Source organism: Aspergillus sydowii (genome assembly GCF_001890705.1).
Source record: "Aspergillus sydowii CBS 593.65 unplaced genomic scaffold ASPSYscaffold_18, whole genome shotgun sequence".
Classification (NCBI taxonomy): Eukaryota; Fungi; Ascomycota; class Eurotiomycetes; order Eurotiales; family Aspergillaceae; genus Aspergillus; species Aspergillus sydowii.
The window spans coordinates 389,264-403,600 of record NW_024467876.1 but is presented as its reverse complement, the minus strand read 5'-3'; the positions used below and the strand labels follow the sequence as shown (position 1 = coordinate 403,600).

Here is a 14,337-nt window from a genome sequence, read left to right as displayed (position 1 = left end):
CGTCTGCACCTTAAATACCTGCACTCCAACATAAAAAAAGAAGAAAAAACTATTCACTCGACCAATATCTACCATAATGTCCCACCTCCAGTATTTCAACTACAAAGGCGTCGGCGAACGCAATCGCAAAAACTACAAATACAGCCAGGCCGTGCGCATCGGCGACCGCATCGAGTGCGCAGGACAGGGTACGTCTCTATCCCACCAATTCACCAAACATGTATGTTAATGATAGCAGGCGGCTGGGATCGCGAAACCGGCGAATTCTACAAAGAAATCAATGCGCAGATCGACCAGGCCTTTGCCAACGTCGAGCACAACCTGCGCGACGCCGGCGGCGAGGGCTGGAACCAGGTCTTCCGCGTGAACTCGTACCATGTGCCTATTAACGACGAGGCGCTTGCGGCGATGGTGAGGAATCTGCATAAGTATTGTCCGGACCATGAGCCGATTTGGACCTGTGTTGGGGTTTCGAGGTTGGGGGAGGATGATATGAGGGTTGAGGTTGAGGTTGTGGCGCATGTGCCTAATTAGATTGTATTAGGCTATATAAGATTCAAAAGTATGAATTAGGGGAACTAGTCAAGTGTGAGGAATGAATGAACCAGACCCAGGAGAGGATATATCTCGTTAACTCCATACTGAGATGAGGCACCGGAAACACTTCAAGTGCCAGCTCAGCTAGAGCCTTCAGTGGCTGATATCGTGAGCATTTGCACATGAGCTACCACCAATTCCAATGCCTGTTTTATTTTCCTTAACTTATCCAAATCACCTTCAAGTTCAGATCCTTGCAGGTCCTCGGCCTGATTGCGTCCTATCAAATCCGTGCCAGGTCCAAAGTCATCAAGTAGACAATTTTGAAGGCATTCCACCGTTATGCCCATATCACGCTCCAAGAAGCGCCTAACAATGTGGATCTGTCCATGCATCATAGCCAGGAAAAGAGCACTTCGGCCACGGCTGTCCCTCTGCGCGAGCCTCGTCCCTGGTACCTGTAAGAGAATGTTGAAGATTTCTAAATGTCCCCACCGAGCTGCAGTCATTAGCGCAGTGTTCCCCTCGTCGTCGACGGCGTGGATGTCGATATCGGCGCGAGAAAGCAACGCTTTCACTATATGTATAGCGCCCGAGCTCACGGCATTCAAGAATATCGTTTGACCGTGAGTGTTCACGGCGTTTCGTTGTAGTCTCGGATTGTCAAGCATTAGATGTAATATCTCAACCGTCGGCCCGCCCGTCGCAATTGCGCAGTGTATCGGCGTGGAGACGGAGTCTGGATCGATGTTGATGTTGATGTTTGTGGCTTTATGATCAATCAGAAGCTTGACAGTGCTGGTGCTCCCACTCATAACTGCATAATGCAAGGCTGTGTAGCCGCTGCCGTTGTCCTGGTTGATGGACCCGTAATCCCGCGACAGCATGTATGCAAGAAGTTCATCGTTTGCATTCCTGGCAGGCTCCAGCAGTGCACTACGTTGTGTATGATTCTCGTACTGCTCCACTATATCGGGATTTGCCTCTACTAGGGTTTTCACAATGCTCGCTCTGTTTCCGGAAAGCGCCGCGCCGAAGAGACTTATCGAGGGGTTTGGAGAGTAAGAGAAGAGCAGCTGGAATATTCTCTCGTGCCCTGCCCGTGCGGCTATCTCTGTAACAGTCCCCCGTTGGTGGCCAAGATAGTATATACCGTTGATTTCCACCTTTCCGCAGTTCAACAGCTCCACGGCCACCTCGTAGTAACCTCTGGCTGCAGCCCAAGCCAGGGGAGCGCAATCACAATGATCACGTCTGTTGACGCTGACCTCGCCGCTTGACAGCAGTCGATGCACAGCCTGCGCATGCCCACACGCAGCGGCAAACTGAAGCGGCGTATCCCCATCGTTATCCCGGACATCAGGGTCTAGACCATGGCCCAGGAGGAAGTTAATCAAATCCTCCTGGCCAGCTAACGCGGCAAAATGGAGCGCACTATACCCGTTTCCAACAGTGCGTGTATCCAGATCAACACCTCGTTCTTGGAGGAGCATGACCACGTCCATATTCCCCGCCAGAGCCGCAGCCATCAATGGTGGATAGACCCATTTATCCACAGGATCGCAGCTACTGCTGATACCACGGTCAAGTAGTTGAGCCATGTGATCCAGTCGACCCAGATACGCCGCTGCCATCAAGACAGCCGCATCGACTTCGCCCTCTCCCTCGTTCAGATTTTCCAAGTCTGATCCCCCACCGAGGATCGTGAAGAGCATATCCGGACCTAGTATCCCGACAAGAACAGCAATCATTGCGTCCCTGTAACTCGCGTGCAACTGCTCCACTGCATGAGCGCTGGGACCGTGGCCGCGGCCGCCGGGGTTGCCGTCAGGAGAACGTGAGAACAGGACACCCGCCCTTTCAACCGCTCTATTAATTGTACTGAGTAATGGGAATTTGCTGACCTCCGAGTCCGACTGGTACCTCGCCATAAAACCCTTTAAAAGGCGGCTGGTCATGGCCATGCTCGACGGGTACGGCGGACCAAACCGCAATCCCATCTCGCGCCCGAGACGGTTGGCCCGGATTGCATTGAGAAAGACATCGATGATAACTGCGTCAAAGAGTCCTGTTACAAGGTGTTAATTGGTATCTAGGAGAAAGTATTGCAAGGGTTGGGTCATACTGCTGACAAGCCGCAGGCGCAGCAATCGCCCGAATGGCGACCCGTTGCGCGACCGATCCGATGTGTGATTTCTACTCCAGTATGTTTCGTCTGGAATTAGCGGGAGGAGGATCTGGTGAATGAGCTCATATGGCAGCGTTGGTAACATTGTTTCGGGGGTGGAGAGTTGAAGGAAGAAGTTGAAATTGTTAAAACGAATTTTCCGACGCGGCCGATTCAGTTGGCGATCGTTCTTCATAGGGCACGAAAAGACAGCGAACAGTATTCAGAACTAAGCCCGCGCATAAAGTGTTTGAACAGCTGAAGTAACAGAGTTCAACAGAGTTCAAGTAACAGAGTTTATACGCGGTCAAAGTCTCCATGGAACTCGACGTCATGATACGTGCAGGAACATTCTCAGTTGTGAAACATGGGCCAAGATGGATCACAATGGTCAGTACTGCATCCATCTATCTCCAAAAAGAGACTTCATCAGATGCATTCTCTGCGGATGCCACCCAAAGGGAGATTGTGGATCTCGATGGCTCGGCAAGATCAGAGTCCGTAAGTTCGCCCACCCACAGACAGACTCCGTGCCCGGTTATAATATAAAACAGTTCATCGAGCTTCAGATGGTGAAGTGCTTCTCTCGGGAGACTTTTCGGAATTTAGAGCGTATGAAAATGATTCATGTCTGCAAGTCACTTGCTCCGATTTGTGGGACCGTGATCATTGCCGGTCCTCTCCTTCGGGGCTATACTATATTTTTCATGACCAATGTTGGCAGTACCTAAACCACTGCCTGGGAGAGCAAAGTCATGTTGAGCTTGAACGATTATACGATTTACTGCTGAGCCTGCCGCCCCCTAAGGGTATGATACCTGATTCCAAATTCCTAGGTGTATATGCTAACTTGGAGTCATCTGGCAGAGCCCTTGTTCGAGAACCCGCCAAAGGACCCCGGGTATTTCTGCATGAGCCCTAGCATACAGGACTTTATAAACAAGGCATCACACCGTGCAAGCCCCGCGCCGGACTTGACTGTCTGTATAGGCAGCAGCCGCGACCCCTTTGCGCGTCTCCCTTTCGAGCTCCGTGTCAAAATCGCGACCCTGCTTTCCACTGCAACATTTTATAACCTGAGATATGCTTCTCGACCATTTATTCCTATTTTCAACGATAATATGTTCTGGAAGACCCGCTTTTCGAAAGATGGAGACCGCGGCTTTCTTCATCCTGTCGCTATCGACGGCGCAGTTGACTGGCGGTCTCTATACAGGGCCACTGCACGCTGTGAAGATACGTTCGGAATGAGGATGAAAGTTTGGGAAACCCTTCAATGGATTAGAGAAAGGTTGAAAATCACAAGAACTCCATCACTGAAACCTCTAGACTTTTACGGGAGGGCATTACAGGATTACCATGCCGACTCTGCTGCTCAGGGTCAACGAATACAACGAGTAAAGATGCCAGAGAACCTCATCCACATCGCAGTGTCCATGATCTCCGGTCCCGATATTCACAATCGCCAAAAATATATCAACCAGACTCTACCCCCCGGACAACCAGTGACCGAAATCACTGCGCTGGAGTTTATAAGTATAAACGGGAGCAGGGAGACCATCGGCTCTCGCGATCCAATGGCTCGAACCGTGACAGCCGAGGAACTCTCAGGTGAACTATACAGGAAGGAAATAACGGAGCGAGTGTGCAACACCACCAGAGGCGCGATTGGACCGGTCAGCCCGTTCGATCATCATGGGGTGAGGGTCATATTCGAGGCGAACCCCTTCAAGGGCTTTCATATTCGGTATGACGAGGAGGGAATATCCTCTATAGGTGTTCCTCGGCAGGCTGCTTCATCCTCTCCGTTTGCGCTGCGTGTGAAGAGGGGAGAAGCTGGAGTTAAGGAGGTATTCCTCGCGCAGTCGCCGTATGTTTGTGGGTACGATGCTGACAGGTCTACGTTCTTTGATATGGATATGGACCAGGTCGTTGAGGTAGTTGGGACTTTTGATGTGAGATTTTATCTAATGGCACTGCTACTGATGCTCTGGACTAACGGGTGTATAGGATCGTAAACTAGTTGATCTGGGGATCAGGGGGCGTCGAAGTGGGTTACCACCGGCTGTGTCAGACCCTGAATTCTATTCGAATATAGAACATTGCCGTCCTACAATTAGGTTTGGAAAGAGGCAGAAGAGCAAGCCTGTATGGGAACGGCGTAAGATTGGAAAGGGCGTATATGTATGGGGCATAGACGGAGTATAACCTATATTGCCGCCTCTGACTATACTAGAGTAGCATTAACATATCGACCACGGCCAGTGAAGTCAACAGTGTAACTGAACTAGTTAACAGTCTCAATAAGCATAAACCCAGGTAACCTTCTGATCCCCCCGTCTATCCACCCTGGCCTGCTCCTCCGCATACTCCCTCTCATCCCAAGACAGAATAACTCTCCTCCGCCGGCGATTCTCCCACATATACAAGCCTCTCATCGCACAGAATCCCACCATCCCCACCGCAATAAGTATAATCGTCACAATAAGCGGATACCTGTAACTGGGCGCATAACTCGACTTGAACAGCTGGCCCGCGATAACTCCAGCTAGATTACTCCACCCGTTGATCCCCAGGATAATCGACCGCGCTGCCTTCCCCGGTGTATTCGAGGCAAGCCATACAGCGATTAATGGACCACCGGTAAATACACCAGCCAGACAAACATGCGCGAAGCCATAGCGCAGTTTCTCGTTTCCGGACGTCGCCATGACCAGACACCCGACTAGTCCCAGTGCCATCCCGAAGACGGTATGCAGACTGCGTTCCTTCAAATGGTCGGACGAGTAGACGATGATAATCAGCCCGACTGTCCCGACAACGAATGGGGGCACAGCCATGAGTGTCGCTTTGACACCTTCATATCCCATCCCTTCAACGATCAGTGGGAGGAAGGTGGTGAATGCTGTAACGGGCAGGACGCTGAGGATGTTGAAGACCACGATCAGCAGCTTCTTCCAATCCTTGAGGACGTCTTTTACATCACGCAGGGTAATGCTTGTTTCGTTCTCGGATGTGTCCCCGGCATGTGCATCATCATCCGCCATACGCTTTGCGGCGTGTGCCCGTTCTTCAGCGGTTAGAAACCACGCTGTCCCTGGTGAAGTAGGGAGTACAAGAAGGCCAATAATAGCCACAAAGACCGTCAGCGCACCCTCGAAGAGGAATACAGTTTGCCAGCCATGTAGTATCTCCGAATCCAGATGAAGCAGGCCGTAAGCCAGAAGTCCCGCGAAAGCCCCAGCGACGGAGTACATCCCCGAGAACAGACCCATGCGGAAGCCAAGCGAGAATTTGGGATAGAATAGTGACATGTAGTAGTATGCCGTTGGGGTGAAGCCTGCTTCGCCGACGCCGAGGAGGAGGCGCACTGCTAGGAAGGTCTGTGTGCTTTTCACCCCGATGTGCGCGATGCAGATACTCCCCCAGATGAGCATGAGGGTGCATACCCACCATTTTGGGCCGATGTAGCGGCCGATCATGGGGAGACGGGTTGTAGGGGGACGTATGTCGCGGAGAACTGATGGTCAGTACGGCTGTAATCTGGGGATGGACTACTTACTAGCGAAAGAGAGTTGGGAATGTCGTTTGGGTGAAGATTGGCGTCCTCGATGAAGGTGCTTGTTGCGACGAATCCGACGTTGGTCTTGTCGATTCCAAGGAGCTGCCATTGTTAGATACTGGCATACGACAGGCTAAGCAACGCACAATAAACCCGATTGCGAGAATTAACAGCAGGATAAAGTCGATCTTGAGATTGACTCTGCGATCAAGCGCCTTTTCCTCCTCTGACAGCGGTTCATAATGGGAGACCTCTGTTGCCACTACTTTTTTGGCATCCTCCACCTCTGCCAGGGAAGGCTTATCCTGGGCGCGAGTGACCTCCATATCGTCAAAATAGTTTTCGAGTCAGTCCACTGGATTTCCACATCATCGAGGGAGATCCCCTTAAAAGTGTCCTTAGCGTGTCCCCATCGTGATATGCGACGGGAATAGCGTCACTCCCCACAATCCGGGGTCTGGCACAGTCTGCGGGGTTCGGCAGTGGGGAACCATAAATGGAGACACTGGCCCCGTTTTGCCTCTGGTTATTCTCGTTCTGTTCTCCATTCGCCATGACTCGGCCTCGCAAGAAGCTCGACCTGCAGTGTGGTTTCTGCCCTAAGCGCTATACCAAGCGCGAGCACCTCCAGGTATCTTTCAATTACGGTCCGAATAAGCAGCGCTAACTGAGCCAGAGGCATGAACGAATTCGTATGTTCGTGACTGTATAGTATTGGAGTACGGCTAACCTGGCAGATACCGGTTCGAAGCCATTCTCCTGTTCTGTCTGTGCGAGGTGCTTTTCTCGTCAGGATGTCCTGAACCGCCATCTTCGGGTTCATTCTACTGAGGAAACTTCCCCGTATACAGAGGACGCTGGTGCTCAGATTACACCGCAGAGTTTATCTGCACCGACCGGCTGGCCTTCACTATCGGACCATGATGCATCTACAACTCACCTGCCGGAACATTGCATGCCCCTGTATGAGACGCCCATGGAAGACTCGCGCCCAATGCCTGAGGATCTGGCCTCTAATCTGCTGTGGCCTGATTCCGAGGACTTGCTGCAAAATATCATGTCCATTGACCCGACACTTTGGCAGCAGCCCCTGGCACTGGCCCCGTCGACAGTTGGACTTCTTGATACCTCGGGCGATTCAATAGGTGCCAGCTACCAGGGCTCTCCAGGGAGCTCTACAATCGCAGACGATGGACGGCAAGCAATCCAGTCTCTTAACAGTTTGCTAAGTGATACGGTGAGACCATACCATGTACATCTAATTCCAGCCTAACAGTACAAGCTCTCGACAGTCACCACGCCAGCAAGTCCCACCGGCCTCACCTCGCGCTTCCTGGACGGGAGTCTCCATATGTTCTTTGAGAACATCATCCCCATGTTTCCCATCTTTCACCGTCCGACATTCGTGTTTAGGGACTGCGCGCCGCCAGTGCTGCTGAATGCGATCGCACTAGGCGCGTTGTTTCTTGGTAGTCAAGATGCAATTGAAAAGGTCCGCCCCCTTCCCATACTATTGTAGTGCAGTACCACTGACGAGGACAATCAGGCTGATGTGTTATGGCGTCTCGCACATACCGCCGTAGCAACGTCGTGGCATACGATGATTACACGCCGTCGACCATCTGACTCTTGTACTGGGGTTGAACTAGTCCAGACCGTACTCCTGAGTCAGATCTACGCTGCCCTATCCAAGGTACTAACACCCATCTACACTCACGAAATAAACATACTAAGGAGGCCATTAGAACCGCACCTTCCGCACAACAAGCCAAGTCTTCCACGGCATCGGAATCCACTGGGCAAGTCACTGTGGCATGTACGACGCTGCAGTCCCAGTCCCGCTGCCTGCCACCACAGATAGTGCCGCAAAACAAAACGCCTGGCGCCGCTGGATCGCACACGAGACAATGCTTCGCACCCTCCTAGGCCTGTACATCGTCGACGGCGTCGTGTCGCAGTTCAGCGGGAATCCGACGTTCGCGCGCCATACCGCGAATCCACTCCTGCTGCCTAGTTGCGATGCAGCCTTTGCAGCTGCGACTCCGGATGAGTGGCTGGTTCATATGCAGACACGATCATCGACGACGTCGACGAGGGTACGCTTCTGCGATGTATACCATGGACTGTTTGACTGTGACCAAGAAGACAACGTAGCTGAAGCTACGTACGATATCTCGCTATTCCACCACAAGGTCATCCTCGAAGGAATCCGGTCCCTAGTCTCAGAAGCAAACCGGACGAATCCACCACCAGTCGGTACACCATCTCGACACGACCTCCTCCTGGTATTGAGACGGCTGCGCCAGAATATCCTCGATAGTAAAGCTCTTACACCCACAGACCGTCTCACAGCGCTACTGCAATGGCACTCCATCTGCCTGGACACAGCGGCAAGCACCGCGCGCGGCACGCGGCGCATGTGCCACCTCTTCGGCATAAAACAGGGGATATTCGGCGGGAGCCAGCGCGAGGAAAGCCTGATTAACCCGGCGCGGTGGGCGCACAGTGCCGCTGGGCGAGCGACGCTGCTCCATGCGGCTAATATGCAGGCGATTGCGGCGCAACTTCCGCTGGGGATGGCGGTTGATGTGAATATACCTGGTGCGGTGTTTGCGATTGCCGCGACGTATACGAGTTTTATATTAGCTGGGGTGTCGAAGGTTGTGGTTCCTGCGGCGGTGGATTGGGATGGGGCGCTGATGGCGCTGCAAAGGGACCCGAGTAGGGATCTGAGGAGGGATAATCAGACGATGGATTTTATTTCTGGGGCGTTTGATGTTGCGGGTATGCCGAGGGAGAAGTATGTTGTTCGCGACTTGTCGTATGATTTGACGGCCGTGAGGACTCTGCTTCGGGGGCTGTCGCTGCAGTGGGGGGTTGCGGTGGAGATGGAGGAGGTTGTCAGTGCTTATATAGAGCGCTGCGAGCTGTAATCAAACCATTAATAGTATTCGAGATGCTAAACTGTCATAACTCTTCATAACTCATTAGATGTCTGTGTCCCCACCATGACTCGTGCTGTATTTGTCCCCATTCTGTGTCCCCACTACGCAGATTGCAGTCTGGTGCTTTGTATAAAAGTCCTACCGTCTTCAACTGCCGATCCCATCACGAACATACATACATACGCCCAGCCAAGATGACCTTAACGGAAACAGAGACCGAGTTGCAATCCAACGACTTCACCTTAGTCCAAGACAATAACCCAGCCAAAATCTACGCCCAGTTCGCAGCCCTACGCTCAAGATGTCCCGTCGCACACACAACCGAGAACGGCGGCTTCTACCTACTATCGCGCTACGAGGACGTCAAAAACGCAGCCTCAGATACAGAGACATTCATCTCCTCCGTGAAGGCCGTCATCCCAAGTGATCCCCGCGGTATCAGACGTCCACCGCTTAACACCGATCCGCCGGCGCATACGCCCTACCGGACTGCATTAGATCGTACACTGCGCCCGAAACGGGTGAAACGGCTAGAACCGATCTTAACCGCACATGCAGAACGCGAATTCGCAAAGTTAATCTCGAAAGGAGGCGGCGATATCTGCGGCGAGTTTAGCGCCATGTTCGCGGCGTGGGTCGAGACGACGTGGCTGAATCTGGAAGATGAGACGGCGCCTCTACTGGCTGGGACTGCGGCGGCTTGGGTGATTGCGTGGCGACGACAGGATCCGAAGGAGACGTCGGCGCAGTCGGAGAAGTTGTATGGTATTGCGCGGAGACTGTTCGCTGATAGACGGGTTAACCCCAGGGATCCGGAGCAGGATCCGGCGAGTTCGTTACTGCTGGAGCGGGATGGGAAGGGGATGCCGCTGGATGATGAGCTTTTGATGTATGTTCGCCCGGTTTATGGACTTCATGACTTTACGTTTATATATGGGTGGTATATGTTAATATCTCGATAGTGGCGCCCTCCGGCAATCCCTTGTCGTCGGGATGGTTGCGCCTCCTCTTCTCTTTGGGGGTATGTGCAATCATCTCTCACAGGATAAGGCCCTGCAGGCAGAACTACGCGCAAACCCATCCCTGATCCCAGCTGCAGTGGAAGAGTTCGTTCGACTCTACGTCCCATACCGCGGCTTCTGTCGGACCCCATCTAGGGATATCCAGCTGCACGATCGACCCATCCCGGCGAAAACACCAATAACAATGACATATGCCGCAGCGAATCGCGATCCAGAAGTGTTTTCCAATCCGGATGAATTCGTTTTGAACCGGCCGAATATTACCTCCCATTTGGGATTTGGGCGCGGAAGGCATCGATGTGCGGGCATGCCGTTGGCGCGGATGTAAGTTACACCTTGTCTTCGTGGAACGGTGAAATTAATTAACGGCGGATATAGGGCACTGCAAATTGGTCTTTCTGTGATTTTGCAGAACTCAGCAGACTTTGAAGTAAATGGGCCGCTGGAGTATGCAGGAATGCCGGAGATGGGCATTACCAGTTGTCCGCTACGTATCATTCCAAGGAGCGATGCTGCCAGTGGCAATAGTATGAGTACTGCCGAACTGTGAAGATAATGATATAAGAGCTAGAACTATTGCGTTATAATATTGTGGAGCTACGTTGTGATACAGAAATGCGAACTACAACATCTGCATCGATAGCTCAAATTGTAGAAAGCCCTTGACAGTAACGATGGATCTGTCTAACCATTCCATAAATGGCGAGTTGGGATTTCCTAATTGAAACCTAAGTCAATATTCTTTTTCATGTCTTTGACCCTTGGTGCCCTTGCCAAACGTCTCATCAGAGATGCTTTCGAATCTCCCATCAAAGCATTACTTGGTTATGAATAATGGGCTTTGTGACGGGAAACGGACTACTGGGACGCTGATGGTGAGGATATCCTAAAATCAAGCAGCTATATTTATCCCGCGTTCACAGTACACATCCTGTTATAATCAACTGTGGCGATAGGCTCAGATCCTAGTAGGCTGATCGTCTGTTGATACGGGCCTCACCCGCAGTCTCGTAAATCCCGCAATTATCAAGATTATTATGGATACTTACATGTAGTCATAACGCAGGTCAACTAAACATATTCCCCATATGAAAGAACCCTTACTACATCCTACGACACCCTCGGATAATCCCACGTCCAATTGCGAATATAATCCGGATCAAGCCCATTATCATACGCCTCATTCATAGCCAGCATCTGCAGATTCAAAAACCTCTCACGCGCCCCCGCCGCCGTATTCCCCAACGACTCAATGCGGTCAATCGCATCAATCGCAAGACTATACCGATCCGTCTGATTGCGCACCGCCAGCTCAAACGGCGTGTCGATGTTTCCCTTCTCCTTGTACCCGCGCACATGCAGGTTATGCTGGCCCGGCCGTTTATAGGTGAGTCTGTGCACGAGCCACGGGTATGAGTGGAAACTGAAAATGATGGGCTTGTCCGTTGTGAAGACGGCTTTCCACTGGCGGTCTGGCATGCCGTGCGGGTGGTTTATTGTGGAGATGAGCTTGAAGAGGTCGACGACGTTGACGAAGCGGATTTTTAGACCGGGGACGTGGCGGCGGAGGAGGTCTGTTGCGGCGAGGGCTTCGTGGGTGGGTACATCGCCGCAGGCGGCCATTACCACGTCTGGCTCGGAGCCTTGGTCGTTGCTGGCCCAGTCCCAGATACCTAGGCCCTTGGTGCAGTGGGCGATTGCGTCGTCCATGTTCAGGAACTGGATGTGTTCTTGCTTGTCGGCGACTATGACGTTGACGTAGTTGGTGCTGCGGAGGCAATGGTCTGTCACGGAAAGGAGGGTGTTTCCGTCTGGGGGCAGGTAGATGCGGACGACTTCGGGGGACTTGTTGGCGACGACGTCGAGGAAGCCTGGGTCTTGGTGGGTGAAGCCGTTGTGGTCCTGACGCCAGACGGTAGCGGTGAGCAGGATGTTGAGCGAGGCGACCTTGGCGCGCCATTCGACCTCGAGGCATTTCTCGATCCATTTGCAGTGCTGGTTGACCATGGAGTCGATGATGTGGATGAATGGCTCGTAGCTGTTGAGGAGCCCGTGGCGGCCGGACAGGATGTAGCCCTCTAGCCAGCCTTCGCAGGTGTGCTCGCTGAGCATTTCCATGACGCGGCCGGTCGTGCTGAGGTTACCCCCGTCGCTATCTTCGTCGAAGTATTCTGCCAGCCAGACTTTTTTGCCGGTTTTGTAGATCTCGGAGAGCTTGTTTGATTCGGTCTCGTCGGGACCAAAGACGCGGAACGTGGTCATATTGTTGCCGACCACGTCGCGTAGGAACTTGGCCATGTTGGCCATGCTAGGACGGACAGACACTCCAGGTTCCAGGTCCTTGAGAGCGTAGTCGCGGAAGTCGGGAATATCGAGTGGTCTGCGTAGGATCCCACCGTTGGAGACAGGGTTGGCGCTCATTCGGAAGTTGCCTTTTGGGGCCAGTTCCTTCAGTTCAGGAACTAGTTTGCCATCTTTGAACAACCGCTCAGGCCCGTAGCTCTTCATCCACGATTCCAAGAACTTCAGGTGCGACTGGTTGGTCAAGACATCGGTGATTGGGATCTGGTGGGCGCGCCAGAAGCCCTCAAGGTGTTTCCCGTCGACTTCACGAGGCGCAGTCCAGCCTTTCGGGGAGCGCAGGATAATCATCGGCCAGTGCGCTCGGAATGCCTTTTTCGAGTCGCGGGCTTCTTTCTGGATTTTCTTTATCTCCAACACGCAATGCTCGAGGGTAGCCGCCATTGCCTGGTGCATGCTTGGAAGGTCGCTACCCTCTACAAAGTACGGCGTCCATCCATAACCGCGGAATAGTGCTTCTAGTTCCTGGTGAGGGATTCGAGCAAGCAAAGTAGGATTGTTGATCTTGTATCCGTTCAGATGAAGCACAGGCAGAACAGCGCCATCGGTAATCGGATTCAAATACTTGTTGCTGTGCCAGCTCGTCGCGAGAGGTCCAGTCTCCGCCTCACCATCGCCAACCATCGTAAGAGTTATCAAGTTCGGGTGATCAAAGACAGTTCCAAAAGCGTGGGAGATGGAATATCCCAGCTCGCCACCCTCGTGTAAGCTCCCCGGCGTCTCAGGGGTAGCATGACTACCAATGCCACCAGGGAAAGAAAACTGTTTGAAAAACCTCTGCATTCCGCGCTCATCCTCAGCCTTGTCCGGGTAGACTTCCGAATAGACACCTTCAAGATATGACTGCGAGATAATTCCCGGAGCGCCGTGTCCCGGGCCGGAGACAAAGAGCACATCAAGGTCATACTTTTTGATCAGGCGATTCATGTGAATCCAGGTAAAGGATTGACCAGCATCTGAACCCCAATGACCTAGCAGTCGAGACTTGAGGTGCTCCCGTCGTAAGGGCTCCTTGAGAAGGGGATTCTCGCGCAGATACAGCATTCCCAAACAGAGGTACAAGCTCGCCCGGAAATAGGCGTCGGTCTTGCGGACATCGTCGGCGGAGAGCGGCTTCCCTGAGATGGTAGAGCGCGCAGCTCCATACGCAGAGATACTCTCCGAGTCTCCTTTGTTTGACATTGTAAGTATTAAGTGTTACCGATAGTGGTGTGGATGGCTGCAGTTGAGCAGTTGAACCGCGCATGTACTGAGGGTATAAAGCCCCGCGCAGTGAGTCTGTGACGTATGACATTCATTTTGATGGACAGCATGATCTCGCCCCTGGAGGTCATGACGCGAAGCAGCAACAGGCGTGGTGGTTGTTGGTTGTTGGTTCTGTTCCGGCTGTTCTGGTTCTGGCCATCCGCGGCTTCCGTGACGCTATCCCTCTTTCGTATTAATGCCTTAGGTGTCTACAGGCAGCAATCAATTCTCAAATACAACTGACAGTAACAGCCCCGGGGTAATATAATATGCTAGAGTTTCCTAATATACCTGAACTCGTAATTTTCATCATTAGTTGTTTCGCTATTATCAGTCATGCCACGTTGAGCAAATATATATACTGCGGCAAAGGCGTATAATCCAGGAAACCCAAGGAGTATACATCAAACAATTCTAAAATCACAAGCACCGACAGTTTGGATATTCCTTCTAGCGAGACTACAGCTGGCCCGATACTTTAGGCCGACGCCAATGTAA

At 52.3% G+C, this 14,337-nt stretch overlaps 5 protein-coding genes across 5 annotated transcripts; 3 read left to right on the top strand and 2 right to left on the bottom strand.

Annotated features, from left to right (window-relative positions):
• Positions 1–7: 7 nt before the first annotated feature.
• ASPSYDRAFT_188801 (RidA family protein) lies at positions 8–1,022 on the top strand. The gene is made up of 2 exons (XM_040843611.1): positions 8–188; positions 239–1,022. Exons 1-2 carry the CDS (start codon positions 77–79, stop codon positions 532–534), a joined length of 408 nt encoding a protein of 135 aa, XP_040696713.1. The 5' UTR covers positions 8–76; the 3' UTR covers positions 535–1,022.
• Positions 1,023–3,091: 2,069 nt separating this feature from the next.
• Positions 3,092–4,912, top strand: ASPSYDRAFT_137486 (uncharacterized protein; the record flags this gene model as incomplete). Its single annotated transcript, XM_040840790.1, has 4 exons — positions 3,092–3,205; positions 3,259–3,316; positions 3,572–4,659; positions 4,715–4,912. 4 exons carry the CDS (start codon positions 3,092–3,094, stop codon positions 4,910–4,912), a joined length of 1,458 nt encoding a protein of 485 aa, XP_040696712.1.
• A 92-nt stretch (positions 4,913–5,004) lies between these two features.
• ASPSYDRAFT_1165398 (uncharacterized protein) lies at positions 5,005–6,592 on the bottom strand (the record flags this gene model as incomplete). Its single annotated transcript, XM_040840170.1, has 3 exons — positions 5,005–6,224; positions 6,263–6,368; positions 6,413–6,592. 3 exons carry the CDS (start codon positions 6,590–6,592, stop codon positions 5,005–5,007), a joined length of 1,506 nt encoding a protein of 501 aa, XP_040696711.1.
• A 227-nt stretch (positions 6,593–6,819) lies between these two features.
• ASPSYDRAFT_82811 (uncharacterized protein) lies at positions 6,820–10,783 on the top strand (the record flags this gene model as incomplete). The annotated part of the gene is made up of 8 exons (XM_040851174.1): positions 6,820–6,897; positions 7,018–7,503; positions 7,549–7,758; positions 7,813–7,959; positions 8,012–9,172; positions 9,406–10,100; positions 10,174–10,557; positions 10,612–10,783. The coding sequence occupies 8 exons, from the start codon at positions 6,820–6,822 to the stop codon at positions 10,781–10,783; spliced, it is 3,333 nt and encodes a 1,110-aa protein (XP_040696710.1).
• Positions 10,784–10,992: 209 nt separating this feature from the next.
• On the bottom strand, positions 10,993–13,949 carry ASPSYDRAFT_51578 (phosphoketolase family protein). Its single transcript, XM_040848314.1, has one exon. The coding sequence runs from the start codon at positions 13,774–13,776 to the stop codon at positions 11,344–11,346; it is 2,433 nt and encodes an 810-aa protein (XP_040696709.1). The 5' UTR covers positions 13,777–13,949; the 3' UTR covers positions 10,993–11,343.
• Between the last annotated feature and the right edge of the window lie 388 nt (positions 13,950–14,337).

Excerpts from the sequence above, each read along its gene's own strand:
- ASPSYDRAFT_188801 (XM_040843611.1), top strand. The coding sequence starts at position 77 with ATGTCCCACCTCCAGTATTTCAACTACAAAGGCGTCGGCGAACGCAAT. Across the intron at positions 189-238 it reads CATCGAGTGCGCAGGACAGG|GCGGCTGGGATCGCGAAACC; the intron begins GTACGTCTCTAT and ends TAATGATAGCAG.
- ASPSYDRAFT_51578 (XM_040848314.1), bottom strand. The coding sequence starts at position 13,776 with ATGTCAAACAAAGGAGACTCGGAGAGTATCTCTGCGTATGGAGCTGCG.